This window comes from Rattus norvegicus, chromosome 14, assembly GCF_036323735.1.
Source record: "Rattus norvegicus strain BN/NHsdMcwi chromosome 14, GRCr8, whole genome shotgun sequence".
Lineage (NCBI taxonomy): Eukaryota > Metazoa > Chordata > Mammalia > Rodentia > Muridae > Rattus > Rattus norvegicus.
In genome coordinates, this window is record NC_086032.1 from 82,523,310 (window position 1) to 82,548,554 (window position 25,245).

Sequence of the window (25,245 nt, forward strand, 5' to 3'; positions counted from 1 at the left end):
TGAGACAGTTTCATATATTGCAAACTGGCACTGAATCCACTAGGTGGCTATAGAAGTTTGAATGAGAATGGGGGTCCTATAGGTTCATATCTGAATGCTTGGTTCCCAGTTGGTAGAACTGTTTGGGAAAGATTAGAAGGTGTGGCCTTGCTGGAAGAGGTGTGTCACTGGGGGTGGGCTTTGAGGTTTCAAAAGACTTGAGACATTTCCAGTTAGCTTTCTCTGCTTTCTGCTTGTAGATAAGGATGTAAGCTCAAAGTTACTGTTCCCCACCATACCTGCCTAACTGCTACTATGTTTCTGGCTGAGAGCTATATTCCCAGCCCTCATTAATATTTTAATAAGAAATTTCTATTTGAAAAATGATTAATATTTTATTTTAATATGTACATACTTTGAGCCAGTAATTCTAAGAATTTATCATAATAAAATAATTGTGCTTCTGCACAGAACTGTAAGTTTATCTGAGTATGTTTCAGACAGCAAAGGCAGTAGGTAAGTGCCCTATAATACAATGGATGCTTTTACATTAGGTCTGCACAATGGAACAGCCCCTGTTAAATGTCATGACTGTGGGTCTCAACAACATCTTAAACTGCTGTTGAGCTTCTCCAATCCATAGGTACATCCGTGAGGCAGAGGCCATTTGCTAGTTAGTTGTTAGGTCCCCACTGCTACAGTAGTTACCCGAGCACATTAAGGCACTTAGTATCTGTAGAATAGATGAAATTTTAACAATTACAAAATAAGAGCCACATATTATAAAAAAAATTATAAACAAAAGTAAGCCAGGCATGGCGCCCTATGTCTTCCTAATGCTGGCATTAGGAAGTGTGAGGCAGGAGGACTGTCTAGGCACATGTTTGTTAATACTAGCAGTAGGAGACTGAGGCAGGAAGATCATGAGGAAGATCAGCTTGGGATACACAATAAGACCCTATCTCAAAATCCAAGAAATCAGGTTGGTAAGACAATCTGGCATTAAAGGGGCTTGACATAAAGCTTAACATAAGTTCTACCTCAAGAATCCATGTTGGAAGAGGAACTGACTCCCTAAAGTGTCCTCTCACATCTACACATATGCACACAATAATAATAAAGATTAAATTTTAAAAAAATTTATGTGGGGAGGGGAACAGCCATAAAGAAGGAGAGGGGGAGGGATTAGGGGGATGTTTGCCTGGAAACCGGGAAAGGGAATAACACTTGAAATGTATATAAGAAATACTCAAGTTAATAAAAAAAAATTATGAAATAAATATGTAAATGCATAATCAATAAACACACACACACACACACACACACACACACACACACACACACACACACACACAGATGCACATACAAACGCACACAGTAAAGGAAGAGGAGAAGACAGGCCCAAACACTCCCAGTGGCTATCTCTAGATGAGTGGTTCTAGGATTTTTCCCTGCTTGCTTCCTTTCTGGACTTTATAAATTTTCCTTTACTTTTAGGATGAAGAGGAAAGACTACAAGGTTAACAGGAAATTTTCAAAGCCACAGGTACACTTCTAGAAGCTTTTCCTAGAATGTTCCTCACCCCTCTATTTTCTGGCTCTGGCCTCTGGCCTTGAGGACGAGGAGGAGTCTTCTCTCTGAAAAGAAACAAAGTAAGGCCATCACAAAATGTTATAAGTTGTTCTTCTAGAGATCTAACCAGTTCTGGGTCACTCTCCTGTTCAACAAATAAAATTGTGTTGGCTTAACAAAATTCTAACTCCATTCTACCTCAAATCAGGAAAACCAGCTTGTTCTGAGAAAGCCATCAGACTGCACAGCCTACCCCGTGTAAGAGATTTTGGTCCATGGTTATGAAAAATGGTCAGTTTTGCCTTCCCTAGTCCTGCATGACATGAGCTCATGGGTACCAGAAATCCCAAGCCAGACTAAAACCAAGGATGATTTGTTCGATAGGGTCAAGGTTCAAGGTCTCTCTAATCTCCCCTATCAATTTCAGTGTGGCCTCCATTACTCTTAAGCTAGTTCCCCATGCTATCTTTTACTTTTGCCTCTAGATCTCAGACCCTCCTGACAGAGTGACTGAGTTTATTTCACATTAGGCACGAGGCAGAATGCAATCATTACTGGTACTGGTGACAGTTCCCACTCTTGAGATGATGACGATTTCAACAGAGATACAAGCAGTCACAATACAGGGTGGGAGGATTAGTGTGTGTGATGGAATATGGGTGAGGGCAATTCACACAGAGAATAAAGATCAATCACCTCAGGGAGGGGACTTTAAGGCTTTCATAAAAGAAGGTCAGGAATCAAGAAAAGGCTGCAGGAAGCAGGGTGTAGTCTGAGTGGGACCAGGGAGAGTACTTCTGCTCTCAGAGCAAACTCAAGTGCGACAAGTGTGATAGAACAAACTCTTTAAGAGAAGTTCTGTATGTCTGGTAGACAAGAGATGTGGAGTCAGGTGAAGGGCTAGACAGTAAGACATTTTTTCTGGAAAGCTCCGGGTATCAGGTCAAAAGAGCCACCTACGTCTCCATTTCTGAAATCCCAGTCCCCACAAAGCCATCCAGATTCCCAATTCCCTCTTCCTAGACTCACATGCGCTGGTGCAGCAAAGCCAGCCCTTGGGCACACTCCCTTCCCAGGCTGTGGAAAGTGCTTTCCCAACACGGCACGGCTTTTGCTTGCTGGCAGATGACACTGAGCGCCTACTGAACACGGGCCAGCAGCAAGTGGTAAGCCTGGCTCCTCTACTTTCAGGCCTCACCCTTCCCAGGTGACTCTCACGTCTGTCAAAATGCCTCAAAACCAAGCAGCCATCAACAAACACCAAACTAAAGGTAGGGTTAGAGTGCTAAGAAGAAGCAAACAACATTCCATCCGAGTGGGACATGCTATCAGACCAAGTCTTTACCTGGGATCCTGCTGTCCAGTGCTGCCTCTGCCATAGAGTGGGATGACCTTGTCCCGGCTGATTCCCGCTTTGCAAACTGGACATACTTGTCTGTTAGGTCTAGTCTCCAACCACTGTGAGTGAGAGAAAACACAAGAATGAACCAAAGCTGCCCTGTCCTTACCGTGGGAAACACCAGCAGAAGTAGCCTGAGGTGGGAACATTTAGGAACCATAATCTAATTTCTGTTTCTAGCATTGAAAAATATTTACTGGGGATAAAATCAAAATTGCCTTTAAATAACAGTAATTAAACAAGTTTCTCTCTCAGTTACTCTCCGGGGACAGGCAGAGGAGCTGCAAGCCCGAGGCTCCTGGCAGGCTCCTGGTGTGAGCGGAACCTTACTTTCAGGATCAATCAAATTACCCATTACCTCAGTTTTCTTTCTGTGATTTCTCAGTTTTCTTAAAAACATATCTAGTTTTTAATTATGTATATGTCAGTAGAGGGCGAGGGTATATGCAAACAAATGTATGTGCCCTCGGAGGCCTGAAGAGGAAGCTAGAGCTGGAGTTACAGGAAGCTGTGAATATGGGTACTGGGAACTGAACTTGGGTCCCTTCGAAGAGCAGTACGTGTTCTTAACTGCTGAGCTGTCCCTCCATTCCCAACTTCTCATTTTTACAGCATTTCCCCCAAAAATGGTATAACCTGACATCAGCACTTGGCTGCATTAATCATTTTTTGGTCACCTTGTACTGTGTTAAGGGATAGAGTTTGCTCGTTATCTAAAGTGTTACATGTGTATTTCTTTTTTCTTTTTGAAGCAGAGTCTCATGTATCTGAAGATGTCGCTGAACTATCCTTAATCCTCACGTCCTTTGCTCCCTCAGTACAAGGATTACAGAAGTATGTTGCCATGCCTAACCTGTGACCTCTTTCTGGGCACTAGGGGTGTCTTATGTATATTTTCTCAGCCTTTATTTATTTTCAGTACTAGGGAGTAAACTCAGAGCCTTGCACATCGTCAGTACACACACTGTGGATGAATTATGCCCAGCACCCAATATATTTTTGGATGTAAACTGCATCTCTAGCTATGAAGATTAAAAAGTTTATTAAATGAGCGTGAGTCAACGACTTCAGACAGACAGAAATAGCAGCATTTCATGACTTTACATCCTACACTCCCTACCTGCCAACAGCTCTAAAACCTAAGTCACACGATCTCCTAACGCTCACACTGATATGTTCTAGCAAATCTATTCTCAAGTTCATGTGAGTCAGACTGCTCATCCCTAGTTCCTTCTTCCCCTATGAGGAAACAGCAGTCTACTCCCTGCCCTCCCCACACCCTCTAAGCCACCTAGGAGTGTGACGCTGCACTCTGACGCCCGTGGAAATGGCCATCTGGCTATGACTGTTCACCTGTTCCAGTTGCCAATGCCGGGCTCAGTTCTTAGTGAACACTGACTAGTTTTCATAATACATTAAAACAAGGCTTTCCTCCTCTGCAAAAGCTATCCAATTCACAGCAAAAAAGGCTTACTGTCTTCTCAACAATCTAAGACCTTTCAGGACAGAGGTGCACTGATAAGAAAGGAGCTACCTTTTTATTTCTTCAAGATTTAATTTTATCTTGGTGTGTGTGTGTGTGTGTGTGTGTGTGTGTGTGTGTGTGTACTCCCACAAGTGTTGGAGCCCCTGGAGCTAGAGTTACAGGTGCTAGGCACTGAAATTGGCCCCTTTGCAAGAGCAGTAAGCACTCCAGCCCAGAAGTTATCTTTTTATAAATGTAAGAGCTCGGAAACAAAAAATGATCTAATAGGTGAGGATGTGACTTAGCAGATCAATTGTTTAGCAAGCAAGACATCCTGGGTTCCCAGCATTACACGAAGTCGGCATTGGGATGCACATCTACAGCCCCAGCACTCTGAGGCAGCATCCTTAACTACATAGTGAGTGTGGGATATACTTGGGGTACATTTGATCTTGTCTTGAAACAAACAAACAAACAACAAAAAAAGGGAGCTAACACTATCAAGTCCACCCATGTGCAAACGAGTCATTGGGACACAGGCAAGTGGTGGCCACAAGCCTATATGGCTATTATTGGCAGACCCAGGACTAATTCAGATATGGAAAGACCTCCTTATTACATCAAATACCGGTCAGCAGACAGGTGCATAAAAAGGGCAACTGAGCGCAGAAGCGAGGGAGATTGCAGCTTCTGACAGCAGTCCCCTGAGACCAGGGCTGTCTTGTGCAACTCTAGCTGATGAAAGACAAAGTAAAATGAAGTACATCTTACCTGATGTAAACACGGCCAACTACAGAGTCCCCAGGGCGGCCAATCATCAGGAAGGAAAGCAGGAAGAAGGAGAAAAATGCTTTCATTAGCAGAGACACTCCACGAGTAGAGAAGGGACATCAAAAGGGGATAACTGGAGTACAGGGAGGCTTCCCATGAATTACTGGCATCACATATAGGAAAAGGTATGGAGGCACACATCTGGCATCCAGCACTCGGGAGGGAGTTCAAGGTCATCCTCAACTACACAGTGAAATGGAGTTTACAGTCTAGGCTCTAGAAGACCCTGTCTTGAAACAACAACAAAATTAAAGAACAACATAGACAAGAAAAAGCTAAACCTGCAGGAGAACGAAGAGAGTAGAGACACGATTCCATTCTCCAGCCAGAACCCCACTTTAAAGGAACCCTTCCCCCCAAAACCAAACCAACCAAGCACAATTTATCATAGGTTAGTCCTTCAGATATTATAGTCTCTGAAGGTTTCTAAGTCAAGTATTCTCTGTAAGAAAAGTCAGCACTGCCATGTAACATGTGACAGCACAAAAGCACACACACATACATATGCGCACAACATGCACTGCATCAGGTGGGTCACGGCCTTCTCTGGCTCACACGTGACATATAGGTTTCCTATTATTTCAGATCCAATTTAACAAACTGCTCTTCTAGCAGGAAGTGGCTTGAAAGACTAGCCCTACTCAAAACTTCTTTGTAATGGGAAAGATGGAGAGGCTACTCAGGAAAGGTTACCTCTATCTTACAGAGCTGCTGCCAACATTTCTTCCTTTTTTTCTCTTTTTAAATTAAAATATTTATGTAAATACAGGGTTTCACCATATAGCCCAAACTAGCTTCAGACTCCTGGTCCACTGCCTCAGACTTCAGGACATTAAGTTTATTTGTTTATTTATTTATTTATTTATTTTTTTGGTTCTTTTTTTCGGAGCTGGGGACCGAACCCAGGGCCTTGCGCTTCCTAGGCAAGCGCTCTACCACTGAGCTAAATCCCCAACCCCTATTTGTTTATTTTTATGGGTATGAGTGTCTCTTACATGTATGGCTATGGACCACATGTGTACCAGTTGTCCACGGAAGCCATAGGTGGTTATATCCCCTGGAAATGGGAGTTACACTTAGTTGGAAGCTATAATGTGGGTTCTAAGGATCAAACCTGGGTCCACTGGAAGGGCAAGGAGCGATCTCACCACCGAGTTACCTCCTCAGCTCCCTTTTGGGTGCTAGGATTACAGATGGAACCATAGCTCTGGTTCCAGGGTCTCGTTTTTCAAAGGAGGAAGCCAAGATTCAGAAACATGTAACTTACGTCAGGACTAAAAGCTCTACTGTCCTTCCAATATTTACTGCTGCCTAAAAGCATGGCATTATAGCACGGAAGGGAGAGTCTTCAATCCCAAGTTTTTAGTATTTCTTTCTTTTCTTATTAAGAAAGTCAACAAACGGGGCTGGGGATTTAGCTCAGTGGTAGAGCGTTTACCTAGGAAGCGCAAGGCCCTGGGTTCGGTCCCCAGCTCCGGAAAAAAGAACCAAAAAAAAAAAAAAAAAAAAAAAGAAAGTCAACAAACATCTACTACAACTTACCATGTGGCAGTCATGGCGTCTCTCACACATCATGTGTCTTTTCTAGATGAGTAAAACCATGGCCTAAGAAGACAGTGCTTCTCTCAACCCTGAACAAGGCTAACTTCACACACAAATGCAGGGTCCTAAATGCAGGAAATGCTCATTTCCCAACCCTAAGCTTCTGGGGCCCTGTGACCTCTCCAGAGGGCATCTCAAAGAACGACAGGACCCCACTGGAGCTTGTTCAAATGCTATGGGTTAAATAATTAGTAAACGACCTTCAGAGCAAGGCTTAGGATTTTAATAAAGGCGGGATTCCAGATACAGAGGCAAGAGAAGTGTTGACATTTTAAGGTCATCCTGGTCTACACAGTGACCCTGTCTCAAAGCCCAAACAAACAAAAATAATGACGACGGCTCCTCCCTATGAAGCAATTACTGTGTGTCAGAGTGGCTGAGTTGATTTTATTTTTTCTTGTCACTGGATGGCCACCAGGAGGTACAACCATCCTGTTCTATGGAGCAGAGGAAGCGGACAGAGGAAAAGGACTTGTTAAAGACACGCTGCAGTGCAGACAAATACTGCTTCAAATCTGCCCTTTTCAACAGTGTTCCTTCTTTCTCAAGTCTGTCGCGTTCATCTACACAAAACAACAATTAGGGCAAAAGAAATCTCAAAGACCGAAACCTCTGCGCTTGTCTACTAATTCATCAATAAATTCACCTTCTTTATTGCTGAGAACCTAAACTCTCTCAAATACTTCTTTCTTCACCACATTCCTGCACAAAAATATTAATCTGGCCCGTGTCCTCTGGGTTTGAGATCTGGCTCATCCCTCCACAACGGTTCTTGCTTCCTAACATCCCATCCGGGGTTTGGCTGAGGGGGACAATGGCCTCAGGGACTATGAGCTGACAGCGCACATGCCCATCTCTAGAGACTGCCTGCTCTGGGGTGGCTTGGGCCCTTAATTTTATTTGTCACTATTTCCCCTCTCCATTCAAGATTTCTTTCTACCCTTCAAAGTTAGGCTAACACCGTGAAAGGAAAAACAACCACCACTCAACATCCACCGAAGTTCTCAGTGACAGCAGGTTTCTGTAAGCACTGAGACTAGGACACTGACCTAGCTGCTTCACTTCACAACATACACATAAAATACAGAACAATTACACGTGCTGTGTGCTCTTTTAACATGCTTACTATTTGGGGTCATTTAATAGAAATAAGCCTGTAAAAAAAAAAGAGGCAGAGTGCCGTACACACCGTCTAAGGTCATCCACTAGGGAAGTGGCAGAGTTAAGATCTGAGAGGAGGAAGTCTGGCTCTATAGTCCTTGCTCAAAACCACTATGCAATACTGTCTGTAGGCTCAACACAGCAAGCAAGTCTTGCTCAAGTGACAGTACATGCTCACAAAATGGCCTTACTCTTGGAGAGATGGGAAGATGGCCAAAGTGAAAACGAAATTTGCCCAAGGTTACCCAGACCTTCATCAGTAGAGCTTGGATGGAAACTGAGGCTTCTTGCCCCTTGGGTCTGAGTATATCAGGAGTTAAAACGAGTGAGACATCTATGCTAAAACATCTTCTGTCCAAAGTGAAACATCTGCCCAGAGCCATGAGCTTTCAACCTTGGTAGGGTGTCCACAGAGATAGCAGGAAAGGTACTCACCAGAAAAGGTGGCCACACAGGCTGATGACAGCGTCCTTGGCTGTGTCCAGACATATGTTGCATTCGAAGGTGCTGTCCTGCCCTCCACTCTCACCAGTGCCATTGCTGCTGCCACTGGGCCCCCCTGCACTGGAATTCTCAGTGGATGCAGAGGCCGAGGGCCCTTTACTTGCCATAGCTGCTTGCCAGAAAAGCTTTCAGCGAAGATTCTCAAGACAATCCTGGAAGGCAGAAGAAAGCACTTGATTGTCCACTGCTGCAGCCTACTTCCCTCAACTTCCAGGCCAATACCTCCGTCTTCTCTCAGCTATAAACTCTAGGATTGAATTTGGAAGCAGATTTCCCAGAAGGCCGCAGGGACAGAAGCTGTGGTGCTATGCACTTCTCATGTTATTCATGGACATGGCCCAAAACACATCTCATAAAACACAAACTGCAAAACTGCAGGGCAAACTCTAGAAGGTTTTCAACACAGCTCTCCCATTTCTATTTATATTTTCCCATATTAACCATACCAGATAATAAATATATGTTCCACTAAATATTAAATTGAACTGCCACACTATCTTTTAATTTTGGACAATTTATGTTGATTAGGAGAACAGAATGTACTTAAGACTATGACTGGTATATGGCAGATTATAAAGAAATTACTATGACTGGGAAAGATTAGGAAGCTTGAAGCGGTCAGATGATGGTCTTTAGTACTTTCTGCCAGCTGGATACCACTTACCTTATTTTGTCTAAATTTATCAACACACTTTAAAAAATGTATGCCAGTGAAGGAGAAGTTGTCCATCCCATACATCCCAAAGTTGTCTAGCACTCACGCTCTGGGTAGCCCTGATCATCTCAGGAAACTGCAGACTGAGTTAGCAGGCTGTGTGATTAGTGTGAGTTTGAGACCAGGACTCATGGCACACTATTTGTATTCAAATCACCACATCGCCATAGATAAGGCTGGTCAGCAATTGCCAGTGAAAACATATTGTTGACCACCACTTTCAAATCAAAGAAACCAAGCAAAGGCAATGAGACCCACACAAGGCACACCCAGGAACTCTGAGTGCATTAAGCACCTGCAGTAGCCCCTCTGGTTACCCTCATTAGCTCAGGAGTTAGAAGCAGGAATACCGGGTGGCTACCACAGAGAACTGAAGCTTCGACTCTGCCCAGCCTCCAGCCTGCTAGGAACCACACTTTTCCTAGCCATGCTTTTCTCCTATATAAAATGAGGACTCACCACTGGGGTACCAGATCACCTTGATTTCAGCTTCCAAATGAAAAAAGATCCAAGTCTCCAAAGCTGGTTTTCTTACACCAAGAAGCCTTCCTCTGTGTCTTCACAGAACAGACTTAGAGCTTGGGACTCATGAACATCTCTCACTACAACTGCAGCTTAGCGACTTGAGCAGGGAGAAAGGCCAGCTCTCCTCCACTTTTTCACTCAGTTACATCATTTTACATGATGTCCCAGAAGGGCAGCTGGTTGCTGACAGTGGCAGTGTCTTGCTAGTCTCAGTTCCAAGACATTCTCTATGGTGGAGAGGTGGAGTGTTTCTTCTTTCTCCTCTTTCATAACACACACACTCTCTCTCTCTCTCTCTCTCTCTCTCTCTCTCTCTCTCTCTCTCTCTCTCTCTCTCTCTCTCTCTCTCTCTGTGTGTGTGTTTGTGTGTGTTGCTAGGGAGTAAATGTAGGCCCTCACAATGCTAGTTCAACACTAAGCACTCCATCACTGAGCAATACACATCCCCAAGCCCCAGTATTTCCTTGTTGGAAAAAAAATTCTTGGGGCTGGGGATTTAGCTCAGTGGTAGAGCGCTTACTTAGGAAGCGCAAGGCCCTGGGTTCGGTCCCCAGCTCCGAAAAAAAGAACCAAAAAAAAAAAAAAAATTCTTTCTGAGATTTACTTCATTTTCTGTGTACTACTAATGCTCATTTATTGTTTAATGTTGGAAGAATTACTGTGAATTTTGTTGGGTATGATCTTACTATGTAACTTTAAAAAATTACCATCGAGCTGGAGCAGTGTCTCAGTCAGAAAGTGCTGCTGTGCAAACATTAAGGCCTGAGTTTGAAATGCAGACCCTACATAAAAGGTCAGGCATAGTGGGACACATTTGTAATCATAATGCTGAGAGGGATCCCTGGGGTTGGTTGGCAGCCAATTCAGTCTAATCAGGCCAACTCTAGGCCAACCAATGAGAGACTCTTAATCAAAAAGCAAGGTAGATAGCTCCAGAGGAGGGACACTCACATACATACATACATACATACATACATACATACATACATACATACACACACACACACACACACACACACACACATACATACATACACCATACACACACACACACACACACACACACATACATACATACACCATACACACACACACACACACACACACACACACACACACACACACACACCCCTCACACCCCTTTTATTAAAGAACAGGTTTAAAATATTCCAGAATTGGGGTTAGGGATTTAGCTCAGTGGTAGAGCGCTTGCCTAGCAAGTGCAAGGCCCTGGGTTCAGTCCCCAGCTCCGGAAAAAAAAAAAAAAAAAAAAAAAAAAAACCAGAATGAGGCTAGGGAGATGGTTCAGTCAGTAAAATGTTTCTTGTTGAAATTTGAAGATCTAAGCTTGGGTTCTCAGCACCCACACAAAAAGCCAGGTGTGGTGTCCCAGGGCAGCAGATCCCCAGAGCTCCCTGGCCAGACTAGGTATACACACTGGGTAGGGGTCAGGGGAGTAAAAAGTGAAACAAGAACAAACAAGTTGACCATTAGAAATAAATGATGTGTTATGATTGCACTGTGTTCTATTTTTATGTATTATTTTGAAACTTTACCTAATAAAAGTAATTTTTAAAAGTCAAGTTGCCAAAAAAGTATATTTATGAACTTTTTAAAATTTATACATGCACACACATATAAAATGTCTAGTAGGCAGCACTAATGTATCAAGTGCTTCTGATATTGAGGACTAAAAACTTTGAACTATTATTTTAATGCATAACAAGCCTGTTATTACTTTTACAATAACTTTTTAAAAAGGAGGCTGTAAAATGTGTAGTACATTTGTTACAATCACAAAGTTTAGGAAGTATCTTCAAAAAATTTTTAACCTTAATTTTTATTTATGTGCATGAATATTTTGCCTGCCCCGCCCCCCCCCCCCCGTGTGTGTGTGTGTGTGTGTGTGTGTGTGTCCACCTACATGATGCAAAGCCTGCAGAGGCCAGAGAGGATGATGGGTCCCCGGGACATGAGTTAAAGATGGTTGTGAGCTACATTCTAGCTACTGGACTTGAACTAAGATCCTCTACAAGAACAGCATGCTCTCTCTCCAGCCCCTAGAAAATTTTTAGATGTGAAAAAAATATACACACTTATATAAGTTTCTACATATGGGATTGGTAGTAATGACATAGTTCCTAAGTCCTCCAAAGTTATACAGTTAATTTATATAATTAATATAAAGTTTCTTTTTTTTTTTTCTTTTTTTTTTTTCTTTTTTTTTTTCCGGAGCTGGGGACCGAACCCAGGGCCTTGTGCTCGCTAGGCAAGCGCTCTACCGCTGAGCTAAATCCCCAACCCCAATATAAAGTTTCTTTAAAAGTTTTAATTAGGGGCTGGGGATTTAGCTCAGTGGTAGAGCGCTTACCTAGGAAGCGCAAGGTCCTGGGTTCGGTCCCCAGCTCCGAAAAAAAGAACCAAAAAAAAAAAAAAAGTTTTAATTAGGTTGGAGAGATGGCTCAGTGGTTAAGAGCACTGACTACTCTACCAGAGGTCCTGAGTTCAATTCCCAGCAACCACATGGTGGCTCACAACCATTTACAATGGGAACTGATGCTGTCTTCTGGTGTCTGAAGACACTGCACTCATATATAATAAATTTTTAAAAATGTTTTAATTAATTTGTTTCAGACAGGGTCTCACTGTGCATCCCTGCTGACCTGGAACTCATGATGTAGATCAGGCCAGTCTCAAACTCACAGACCCACCTGCCTCTGCCTCCTTGGGGCTGGGATTAAAGATGTGTATCACCATGCCCAGATGTGTCACATTTTTAATATATTGCTTTTGAAATCAGTATAGTAGTATTTAGAATATCTACATTTTCCCCAATCCCGAAAAACTCCAAATCCAAGCTTCAACTCTAATAATGACTGACCATGGTTTAAATTTCTTTTTTCTGCAACTGGGATGTAGCACAGTTTGCATGCGTGAAACACTGTATTTCCAGCACCATTTAAAATCAGGCATATTGGTATATACCTATAATCTCAAAACTCGGGAGATAGAAGCAGGAGGATCTCAAGTTCAAGGACATTCTTGGCTACAAATAAGTCTGAGGTCAACCCAGGTTATATAAATTAACTCATTTCTTTTGTCCCATGAAAAGTAAGCACAGGGCTACGCAGATCAGTGATCTAGGGCAAATCAATGTGTGGGAGGGGCTATTGCCACATACGCACCACTTGTGACGAACCATCCTACCTGGATCCAGCAAGGCTCTGTGTGGCTCATGCTACCACTCACAGGCATGTTGGGAAAACTGGGGTAAAGATAGATGTTACGGTAGGAATAGTCAGGAGACAGCAACAGGACAGCTGAGCGTTTGCAGGGTGTAGCAGCCACGCAGCAACTAGGACAGGCTTATACATGACAACTCTGAACATACCACACCACTCTTATCCTGATTCCCTTCTCTGGGCCTCATCCCAGTAGGCACTCAGATAACTGCTGAATGAGTGAGTACAAGTGCGCATGACTGGTTACGGCCAACTGTCAGGCTGGCTGCTCACAAACCCCTTTGCAATCCTAGGTTCCAAAGCCACATACTCATCTATGAAGCCTCTCCTCTACCTCCTCCCTAACCCCATGTGCAAAAAGAGATGACTAGCATCCCTTTAGGGCTATCTGCTGAGCACCTACAGGACAAAAGAATGTAGCCACAGTCTTGTGGGACTTGTAGGACTAGGACAGTGGCCAGAAAACATAGGTCCTGGTGGGCTCAGACACTAGACGTCTACCTAGAATAAGAAGGAAATACAGTCTACACCTTGCTGAGATGCTAAAATCAGTCTTGGTCCCTATAGAGCTTAGACTCTACCTAACCAACATAGCAACCTCACTGTGGCAGGTCTAGAACTTCCGGACTTAAGTGATCCTTCTACCTCAGCTTCCCCAGTGCTGGGACTAATGGCATGTGCCACTGTACCCAGCCATTCCTTATTCTTCACCTGAAGCACACTGCAGGTTCACATCTGTTACTGCTTCTGACTCTCACTCATTTTACAGATAAGAGCACCAAGTCAGGGAAGTTAAAGGACTTGCCAAAGCCAGATACCACACAGTGCCACATTCAGAGTTTCTAATATGATATAAACACATTTTACCTTCTTATAGATGGATGCGAGCTACAGTTTTGGGTGCTGGGAACCACCTGGGTTTTCTGAAGAACAGTAAGTACCATTAACCATGGAGACATTTCTCCAAGCCCACTCTACATTTAAATGTAAAGTATGTATTTTGCTTGTATATATGTCTGTTTGCCTGTGAGCTGCCATATGGGTAGTAGCTCTTAACCACTGAACCATCTATCCAGCTCCGCCCTCTACATTTTTTATGCTACCCCCATTAACATGTAACTTTATGAGGTGATATGCTGTCTTTGCCCACAAACTCAGGGCTATGACGTGTGTGCTTTCTTAATGAAATATGGAACAAACCCACCATTCATTCATTCATTCATTCAGACATTCCTGCAGCTAACGACTCTCCGATGACAAATACACGCCACATTTACTGCTACCGAGTAGAGCCACACAAAGACGAGCAGTGCCAAGCTAAGGTTCTGGAATTTAGCAGATGAGCTAAAAGCATATATTAAATTGTAAGGATCCTTCATAAGGACTCCATCAAAATTACCTAAGATATACTGTTTTTCTTAAAACAAATAAAACCAACAATAATAAAAACAAAACAATACCTAGCACCTCTGTGTGGGCTGTTTTCGTTTGTTTTCTTTCCTTTTTTCTAAGATGTATTTATTTACTATGTATAACTACATTGTCGCTGTCCTCACACACACCAGAAGAGGGCATTGGATCCCATTTACAGATGGTTGTGAGCCAGCATGTGGTTGCTGGGATTTGAACTCAGGACCTCTGGAAGAGCAGTCAGTGCTCTTAACCACTGAGCCGTCTCTCCAGCCCTCCAACATCTGTCTTATGTGCTCCCTTTGTTGTTTGTTTGTCTGAGACACAGTTTCTCTGTGTGTCCCTAGCTGTCCTGGAACTTGCTCTGTAGAGCAGCCTGGCCTCCAACTCAGAGATCTGACTGCCTCTGCCTCCTAAATTGGGGGATTAAAGGCCTGGACAACCACACCTTTATGTGATTCTTCTTAATGCCCCACTCCCACTAATGCCCCACTCCCACTATGCCCCACTCCCACTAATGCCCCACTCCCACTATGCCCCACTCCCACTAATGCCCCACTCCCACTAATGCCCCACTCCCACTAATGCCCCACTCCCACTAATGCCCCACTCCCACTAATGCCTCACTCCCACTAATGCCCCACTCCCACTAATGCCCCACTCCCACTAATGCCCCACTCCCACTATGCCCCACTCCCACTAATGCCTCACTCCCACTAATGCCCCACTCCCACTATGCCCCACTCCCACTATGCCCCACTCCCACTATGCCCCACTCCCACTATGCCCCACTCCCACTATGCCCCACTCCCACTGTTCCTGAGGACAAAATCCAGTTCTTGGGCATGCCAGTCAAGCCCTCTACAACTGACTATATTCCACCTCCTATACCTTGTACAACTCTAAAGATCCCTAGGCCAAGGTGTACAGAAATACAAAAAGTCCCAATCTTCAATATGAAAATTACAAATCTGGGCATGGTCCCAGCAAAGGGCTTGTTCCTGTGACACATGTTCACGTGGGAACTCTCAGCAAGGAGCCATGGCATGTCTGAGCCTGTCTACACTGATGCTCAGGCTGCTGACAGACCACGTGGAGGCAGATGAGACCCACATTCCAAGAATGTCTACCTCACAGGCACAGAAGGCTGAGCGGAAACAAACAAGCAGGCTGAGTGGAATTTGGGATACACATTAACCAGCTACAAAATCCAAGAGTCTAAATGATGTTTAAGTCCCAAATAGCCCTCAGGAGACCTGGCCCCAAATACAGGATCAAAGACAAGCATGATCTTTTAGGTCCAGAAAGACGGGGAAAGCTGAGAAGATACACTGGTCCTGTTCTTGAGTCCTTTACTCTCCCTGTGTAGATGACCCTACCCTGCCTTCTCAGATTTATAAAGAAGATCTCATTATTTGCCAGACATTACGGATACAGATATAAGGGTTTCAGCCTAAGGGTGACAACGAGAAGTAAACAAGGCAACCCAGCCTGCTTGGCATTGATAGGACTGCAGAACATGTGAGGGCAGAGGAGGATACAGACACAGCACAACAGACAGGTAGGTGTTCAAGTCACTGTGCCAAATTGAGTATAGAAGGAGCCTAGGGAATGGTAAGGAACCAAAAGCTAGGACAGAGCGGGGAGGAAGACCTTAGATTCACCGGATCCCTTACCCCTTAGCCTGCTTGCTCATATTCCAAACTGGGGTCCATAACCTGAACCCCCACCCAAAATCGCCCCGATTTTAATGATTCTCTCTCCATTTAGCTCCCTCCTGCTCTAGCTGAGTAAACGAGTATACTCAAATGGTAGACTCCACTATGTGATGTCACATTGTCCATTACACTACCTTTCATTTTGTTTTGTTTTGTTTGAGACAGGGTCTTGCTACGTCACCCTGTCTGGCCTGGAACTTGCAGTGATCCTCCTGTCCTTGCCCCTTGAGTACTAGAATTATAAGCATGTGCTCCCAGTGCCAGTCCACCACACTGTATTTAAAAAGGAGGTGAAGGGAATCTGGAAAGTACCTCAGTTGACAGTGTTTGCTTCACAAACTTGAGGACCTTAGTTTGATCTCTAAAAACTACATAAAAATGCTGGGCATAGTGGTACTATATACATATAACTCCTGCACTGAGGAAGTCGAGATGTAAGGACCCCTGAGGCTCTCTGGCCGGTTAGCCTAGTCGACTTTCTGAGGTCGAGCTTGATGAGAGTCCCTGTATGAAAGGCGGTGGATTATATTCCTGAGAAGGACACACAGGTTTTTATCTGGCCTCCACACGCAAGCATATACACCTACACACAGGAACATGCATATGGATATGCACACATCCATGAACACTAAAAACAAACAATTTTATTATATGATGCTGGGTTCACCCTGGGTTCACCTACAGCCTCATACATGGAAAAAAGTGCTCTGCCACTGAACTCCTAGCCCTCTCTCTGATTCCAGTCTGTTAAACATGGATTGTATTTCCACAGAGATTTAATTACATGAGAATTTTACTTATGATATAATGGAAAGTGAAAAAGTAAGATGCAAAACTGTTTACAAAAAGCTGGTGGTGAGGGGCTGCAGAGACGGCTCAGCCGTCAAGAGCACTGGCTGTTCTTCTAGAGAACCTGGGTTCAATTCCCAGCAACCACACTGCAGTCGCAGCCTGTAACTCCACTTCCAGGAAATCTGACATCCTCACACGGACGTAAAGGCAGGCAAAACACCAATGCACATGAAGTAAAAACAAATGACTAAAACAAAACAAAACACAAAGACTTGGTGTGGAAGTATAAGCCTAGAAGCTCAGCACTAAGGAGGCAGGAAGGAGCATAAATTTGAGGTCAGCCTAAACAAAACTCTGTCATGAAGCAAAACTATATAAATGTCAGGAATGGGGCATATGCCTGTAACCGCACAGCTCTTAAGAGGTAGACGCATTATATTTTTCAAGATTATCTCCAACTACAAAGCAGGTTTGAGGCTATTCCCTCCCTACATGAGGCTAGCCCCATCTCAAAATAAAATCCAAAAGAACCTTGTATACAAAGTTGAATATACTCTATGATTAGAAAAGGTGAAAGGATAGAAGAAAAAAATGACAAAAATATCACCCATGGTAGTCTCAGGAAAAATAGAATTATGGTCAAAATTCTTAAGTGTTAAAAAAATTGGTAAGCTAAAGAGATGTTTCAGCTACTAAAACACTGGCCATTCTTTAAGAGCCAGAGGTTCAGTCCCCACATACTGGCTCAGAGAACCTGTGCTTTCCTTCTGACCTCTGAGAGCACTGCATACATGGGGTACACAGACATACATGTGGGAAAACATTCATACACATAAAACCTCAAAAAAATTCTTTCAAACAGGATCTCACTATGGTAGCCCTGGCTGACCTTGAACTCACAGAACTCCACATGCCTCTGCCTTCCAAGTGCTAGAATAAAAGATGTGTACTACCACACAGAGTGAAAGTGTTTTAAAATTACATTGGCTTATTCTATGCATACTGTATGGGAGTCCATGCCATAGCGTGCACGGGAAAGTCAAAAGACAACTTTTGGGAGCCAGTTCTTTCCTTTTACCACATGGGTGTGGAGAGTTGAACTCAGGTCATCAGGAGTGGTGACAGATGCCTTTTCCAGCTGGGTCACCTTGATGGCCATAGGGTGCCCTGACTCCACTCAGCTGTACTTTCCACTTTGTCTCCAGTAAATACTATATTTGAATTTCTTGTTACTATTTTTTTTAATTATTTATTTATTATGTTTAAGTACACTGCAGCTGTCTTCAGACACACTAGAAGAGGGCATCGGATCCCATTACATATGGTTGTGAGCCATCATGTGGTTGCTGGGAATTGAACTCATGACTTCTGGAAGAGCAGTCAGTGCTCTTAACCTCTGAGCCATCTCTCCAGCCCCTTCTTGTTACTATTTATTTAAGTATATATGTAAGTGTTGCTGTAAAATTATAATAAAATGGGGGCTGGGGATTTAGCTCAGTGGTAGAGCGCTTACCTAGGAAGTGCAAGGCCCTGGGTTCAGTCCCCAGCTCCGAAAAAAAAGAACCAAAAAAAAAAATTATAATAAAATAAATTCTGTCTTTTATCCTGCACTAGATCCTGCACCGCAGTGCCCTAAGATATCTGGTAGAATCTTCATCTCAGTCAGCAAAGCCTCTCACCCACTCTGCTCCAACCCCTATCGCACTGCTGATGGCTTCTCTCTGAGCCTGGCAACAATCTCTCTACCGATCCAGTTCCCAAGGCAGGCCGCCACCATACACACGTCTCCAGCCACCACATACTCTCTTGAACTTAAATCGCCACATGAAAGAACGCACATCACAATAACCTCTGATCCAATTGATAATATATAATTTGCTCATCTAGACACACAAAGCCCTGTACACATCCATCCCTTATGAATATTCATAACATTCTGTAAATGTGCAGAAAGGAATCTTAACAGCCTCCATGTTCTCTCTGATGCTTCCCTGTCTCCTCCAGCCTCCTCTTCTCTCTAAAACTTTTCTCCCGCCCATCCTTCCTTCTCATCCAATGACAGACCTCACTCTATCTTGTACCTGCCTACACCTACATGATGACATCATCCTACATGTGAGTGCGTGTGGGTACACCTGCCACATGTGACTTGTGGAGGTCAGCATTTTCTTCTACCATCACAGGGGACCTGGGGATTGAATCTGGGTCATAGGCTCGGCAGCAGGGTCCTTTAGCCACTAATCCACCTCAACAGCCCACTTATTAATAGTCAGAAAAATAAGGGAATTCATTCAAATTCTGTATCTTCATATCTCAACCAAACAAAAAGGAAAGCAAGCAGACTAAGCACCATTCACATGAAATTGTGAATGAAATTTTAGAGGTCTTGTTGTTGTTTAATTTTTTTTTTTTTGGTTCTTTTTTCGGAGCTGGGGACCGAACCCAGGGCCTTGCGCTTCCTAGGTAAGCGCTCTACCACTGAGCTAAATCCCCAGCCTGTTGTTTAATTTTTAAGACAGGTCTATGTAGCCCTGGCTGGCCTAGAACTAACTAAATGGACCAGACTAAATCTAGTCTCTCATAGAGACCTGCCTGTCTAGGATTAAAGGCATGAGCTACTACACCGGTAAAATTCACACACACACACACACACACACACACACACACACACACACACACACACACACCATCTCTGCATGCACAAAACTCCTATTACTGGCTAGAGTTTTGTCAACTTGACACAAGCTAGAGTCATTTAAGAGGGAATTTCTTGGGCTGGAGAGATGGCTCAGCAGTTAAGAGCACTGACTGCTCTTCCAGAGGTCCTGAGTTCAATTCCCAGCAACCATCTATGATGGGCTTTGGTATGTCTAAAGACAGCTACAGTGTACTCATATATATTAAATCAATCAATCAATCAATCAATCAATCAATCAATCAATCTAAAAGAGAGAGAATCTCTTATAAGGGCAACATTTTATTGGGGCTGGCTTACAGATTCAGAGGTTCAGTCCATTATCATCAAGGCAGGAGCTTGGCAGCATCCAGACAGGCAATGGTGCAGGCAGAACTAGAGTTCTATATCTTCACCTGAAGAATGTTAGAGACTGGCTTCCAGGCAGATGAGGGTTTTAAATCCCAGACCCACACACCTACTCCAACAAGGTCACAGCTCCTAACAGTGCCACTCCCTGAGGTGAGCATATACAAACCATCACACTGGCCTATGGCAAGTCTGAGGGACATTCCTTGATTAATGATTGATGTATGATGGCCTAGCCTGCTGGGGGCAGTGCCAACCCTAGGCAAGTGGTCCTGGACAGTATTAGAAAGCAGGCTGTCGGGGTTGGGGATTTAGCTCAGTGGTAGAGCGCTTGCCTAGGAAGCGCAAGGCCCTGGGTTCGGTCCCCAGCTCTGAAAAAAAGAACCAAAAAAAAAAAAAAAAAAAAAAAAGAAAGCAGGCTGTCTCCATGGTTCCTATCCTGCTTGAGTTCTTGCCCTGATTTCCTTCAGGGATGGAGCATGACCTCAGAGTTACAAACTGAAGTAAAACCTTCCCTCCCCAAGTTGCTTTTGGCATGGTACTTATCACTAACTGAGACAATACCCATACACATATTTTTTTAGATTAATTATATGAGTGTTTTGCCTGCACATATGTCCTTGTACCTCATGTGTATCTGGTGCCCAAGGAGGTCAAAACAGAGTGTCAGATTCTCTATGACTAGAGTTACAGATGGCTGTGAGCCACCATGTGAGTTCTGGGAATCCAGCCCAGGTCCTCTACAAGATCAAGTGCTCTTAACTGCTGAGCCATCTCTCCAGGCACCAAAACATTTTTTTAATAGAAAGGAAAAGAACGGCTGGAGCATAGCTCAACGGTAGAGAGCTTTCACAGCATGAAAGAGGTGTTCAATACCCAGTATTATAAAGTAAATAAATGAGTGAGTACTTTTTTTTAAGACTTATTTATTTTATGTATGTGAGCACACTGTCACTTCAGACACACCAGAAGAGGACATCAGATCCCATTACAGATGGTTGTGAGCCTCCATGTGGTTGCTGGGAATTGAACTCAGGACCTCTGGAAGAAGAGTCAGTGCTCTTAACCGCTGAGCCATCTCTCCAGCCCATAAATATAATTTTTTTTTATCTTTTTTTTTTCCTTTTTTATTTATTTTTATTATTCATTTTAATTTTTATTGGGTATTTTTATTTACATTTCTCTTTTTCTTTTCTTTTCTATTTTTTTAAAATGTATTTACATTTCAAATGTTATTCCCTTTCGTGGTTTCCTATCCATAACCCCTAAATATAATTTTTTAACAGCATTGCACAGAGACATCTGATACCCTGAATGTGAATTTCAGTTTCCACTTCTTCTGTAATTTTACCCAAGTTATGTCCTCTCTGTGCTTGTCTGTAGAATGGGTCAATCTGACAGAAAACAGTAAGGAGGCTCCACCTAGGTAAGAATTCAGGAACAGCACTGTTTACACTCCCAGACAAAGCAAAGAAACCAGCAGGCAGTTACACTGCAAATGAGTCATCCCTTCCCTTTCGGAATGAGCATTCTTCCTTCACGGCAACCAGGGTAACTGTCTGTGCACTGACAGGAAATGTAGGGTGGAACAAAACTTGACCCAGAGAATTAAGATTCCGCCTCAAGTGTTGAAGCCAAGGGCATCTGCATTTCTTACCATAACATCTGCTGACATCCTGCTAATCTTTTCTGTATGAATTATTTCATTTAACCTTCCCAGTCTGCCTTGAGACAAACACTACTACAACACTGTTAGCACATCCTGGGATGTTAAATTAGGCTGAGTAGTTAGGTCACTCGCTCACGCCACAGTTGGTCACAGAGCCAGTCAGTGGCAAAGCTTCACAACCCCACGTCACATGCACAACAGATGGTACCTCAGTGACTTGTGCTTGTATTTACTCATGTCTGTCCTAGCTTCCAGATGCATTACTCAGAACAAGGCACCTCAGAGATGTGGATGGCTTGTCAAAACTGATGTCCGAGAGCATACAAACTACACTACTAAGCACAAGTCAATCTACTCAACTAAAGTTTTGGAAAAATCATATTCTACAAGAGTGGTGGGTGTTTCTGACACCTAGAATGATTATATACCTTGTTTTTTGAAAGGTTTTGGTAGGGGTGGGAGGTGTTAGGGATGGAACCCAGGAACTGGAAAAGGTAGACAAGTGCTCCCACTAAGCCACGCTCCCAGCCTTAGTCCAGTCTCTGAACTAAAAAGGGGTAGGTACAGGGGACAGAAAAGGATTTCATAAATCTACAACCAGAAAATAGTCCATGACTATTTTTAATAGTTTATGACTGGCATGTGTGTATTTGTGTGTTCAAGACTGACTATACGGTTTATTGGACTCTTGTAAGATCCAACTTACAAGTTCAACAGCAAACCTGACAGGAAGAGGATATCAAACAATGTGTGTGAATGAAGACTAGGAATTCGGCAATCTTAACTAAAGTCAACTTAGCTGGGCAATGCTGCACCAGAGGAGAACTCTTCAACTGGGAGAGATCTCAGGTTAAAGGCTTTCACTTTCAAATCACACACACACACACACACACACACACACACACACACACACACACACACACACACAGCATCTAACCCCAAGGGCTTGGGCTAAGGTTTATTTTCCCCACTCACTCAGCTCGTGCCCCTCACTTGCAAACAGTGCTGACTGTGCCTGCCCTCCTTTTGTTACAAGAGAAGTTTATAAAAATAAGGGAGATATGCAAGCCAGCAGAACTTCATTAATTCAGATTTTCCCTGGGTTGAGCTAAAGGCCTCTAAAATACTCTAAAGTATTAAAGAAGAATGAGTTAGGATTGACAAGAATTAGTCAATTAAGGAGAAGACTTTCTATGAGTTTAATACCACACAGCAAATATCTGACAAAATAATGATCTCATTTTTGACTTCAAATAGTAAGTAGTTCTTGAGAAACTGTGATCAAAAACAACAAAGCCAGAGATGAGGAGGCAGATCAGGTGGTAAAATGCTTGCTCTGTGAGCATGAGGATCCAGGTTAAATCCCCACAAATGCTCTCTGTAATCTCCCCACCTCAAAAGAAAGCTAGGCATGATGCTGTGTGGGCAAGAGATTCTCTGTCTCGAAGAAAACAGAGAACGGCAGCCGGGGAGTGCTCCCTGAAGCTGCCCCCGGCCTTCAAACACAGACGTACATGAGCACCTGTGCACACAGCCATACACACATACACAAAACAATGCCAGGGATCACTTGGAAAGTCTGTAACATCGACTTTCACAAATCAGGCTTGCACCCTAAAGCTCCTCAATCCCCGTGTTCACTGCCACCATTCATCAAACATTTAGAAAATGTCAACTAGGCTCAAAACTAAAAGATAAACGTGATGAGATCTGTCTCCTGGCCCCATAGGATCTGTGGCCAAGTCAGAACTTAACTGTTATGTACATAGCGGTTACAAATTTCCTCATGCAGCAATGCATCCTGGACTGCTTTCGTAGTCAAAGAGCTGTCTATCTGTACAGGCCCACTACCTTGTGTCACCAGGGACTTCTGAAGAACAGCTGGTGGAGTGGGAACTCCGTAGGCTGCCACAGATACCACCACAGGGATCAACCTGGCAGCTGATCCGACCAATAACCACTGAAATGCCGCTTCTGTGTGTCCCAAGGTCACCTGGAGGACAAGGCTCAACATACAAGCACTATGTGTGCATCAACAGAATAGAGGTGGGCCATGTCTCATCCAGATGGGAAGAGCAGAAGCAGGGCTGGGTGGAAAGAGAAAAGGTGATGATGCTTCTACAGCATTGTGAAAATGACGAGGATGGCAATTTTACTATATGTGTTTTAGTAGGACTTAAAGAAGGCTGGGCCAGGGGTTGGGGATTTAGCTCAGTGGTAGAGCAAGCGCAAGGCCCTGGGTTCGGTCCCCAGCTCCGGAAAAAAAAAAAAAAAAGAAGGCTGGGCCTGGGCATGAGGCTTAGTCAGTTCAGCCCTGACACTGCATAAACCAAGAATGGTGGTATATGTCTATAGTCTCAGCACTCAGGGAAATACTTTTATTTCCATGAAAAGTCACATATTATACCAATAGAAAATACCTGAAACAACCAAATCCATAGAGGCAGACAGGATAAAGTTCCTAGGAGGGTGAACACTGCAGTTGCTCAGTGAGCACAGAGCTCTGTGAGGTGACTAAGCTTTAGAGGTATATAGTGATAGCTGTCACATAATATTATAAAGGTACTTAATAGCAGTAACTTAGATGCCTTACCTCGAAGCCAGTAAAATGCTTATATTTCTATATATTTTACCACAATTCAAAAGAGTCTTTGTTTTGTTCTTAGGATTGGAGACATGGCTCAGGAGTTAAGAGCATATTCTTGCAAAAGATCTGGGTTCAGTTCCCAGCATCCATGGTAGGTGGATCACACACCACAGTGCCAACCAGAGGCACTGTGTGCGCGCACACACTTATTATTGCTAACAAGTAATAAAAAGAAATCTTTTAAAAAGAAACCTGTTAGGTGTGGTGGAGCATACCTGTAAATCCAGCACTTGGGAGATGGAAGCAGAAGTGTAAGGAGTTCAAGGCCATCCTTGGCTATGAGGCCCTATCTCAAAACAAACAAACAAACAAGCAAACAAACATCTGTTATTACAAACAAACCCAAACCGAAGTCCTCCCTACTGACTGCACGCTAAGTGGCTATCACAGCCATTACGTCTGTGTTTACCAACTTAAGTGAATGGTTAAGGAAATGGAAATCCATTCAGACATTACGACTAATGCTTACAAAAAAAACTGGTGGGCATGCAAAGACAGTAACATTAATATGTTAACAGGCTACCTGCCAATGGCAGGAACCAGTTGTCCCAGCTACTTGGGAGGCTGAGGCAGGAAGACCCATTGAGGTCAGGAACTGAGACTAGTCTAGACAATCTAGTAAGACCCAATCTCAAAAAATGATAAGGAAAAAAGTGAAATACAGAACTATGTATATGAACTGGTTCAACCATAACGATGTGCCCAAGGGTGAGTTGGGGAGGTGGCTAAACAGGTAAAAGCCTTTGCTGAGTAAGCACCACAACCCAAGTTTGAATCCCTAGACCCCAGGGAAGGTCAGACACTGTAAGAAAGGTGTCTAAAATCCTAGCACTTTTACAGGGAGATGGGAGGCAAAGACGGGAGGATTTCTGAAAACTCGTGGGCCATCTAGCCTGATATAAATAGTAGAAAACAAGCAAGGTGTCAAGGAGAGGACTGACACAATGCTGTCCTCTAATCTCCACAGGCA

The 25,245-nt window shown here is 43.5% G+C and overlaps 1 protein-coding gene across 4 annotated transcripts in view; it reads right to left on the reverse strand.

The window, feature by feature from the left end:
- The window catches only part of Rnf185 (ring finger protein 185), a 38,047-nt gene that overhangs the window by 7,157 nt on the left and 5,645 nt on the right, over positions 1–25,245 (reverse strand). The window contains exons 2-6 of one of the 4 annotated variants that reach the window (XM_063273390.1): positions 24,491–24,561; positions 8,446–8,666; positions 5,188–5,206; positions 2,898–3,010; positions 1,563–1,617 (exon numbers count right to left, since the gene is read on the reverse strand). In XM_063273390.1, coding sequence (XP_063129460.1) covers positions 1,563–1,617; positions 2,898–3,010; positions 5,188–5,206; positions 8,446–8,621 — 363 coding nt within the window. In that variant the 5' untranslated portion in view covers positions 8,622–8,666; positions 24,491–24,561. 4 annotated transcript variants of the gene reach the window in all.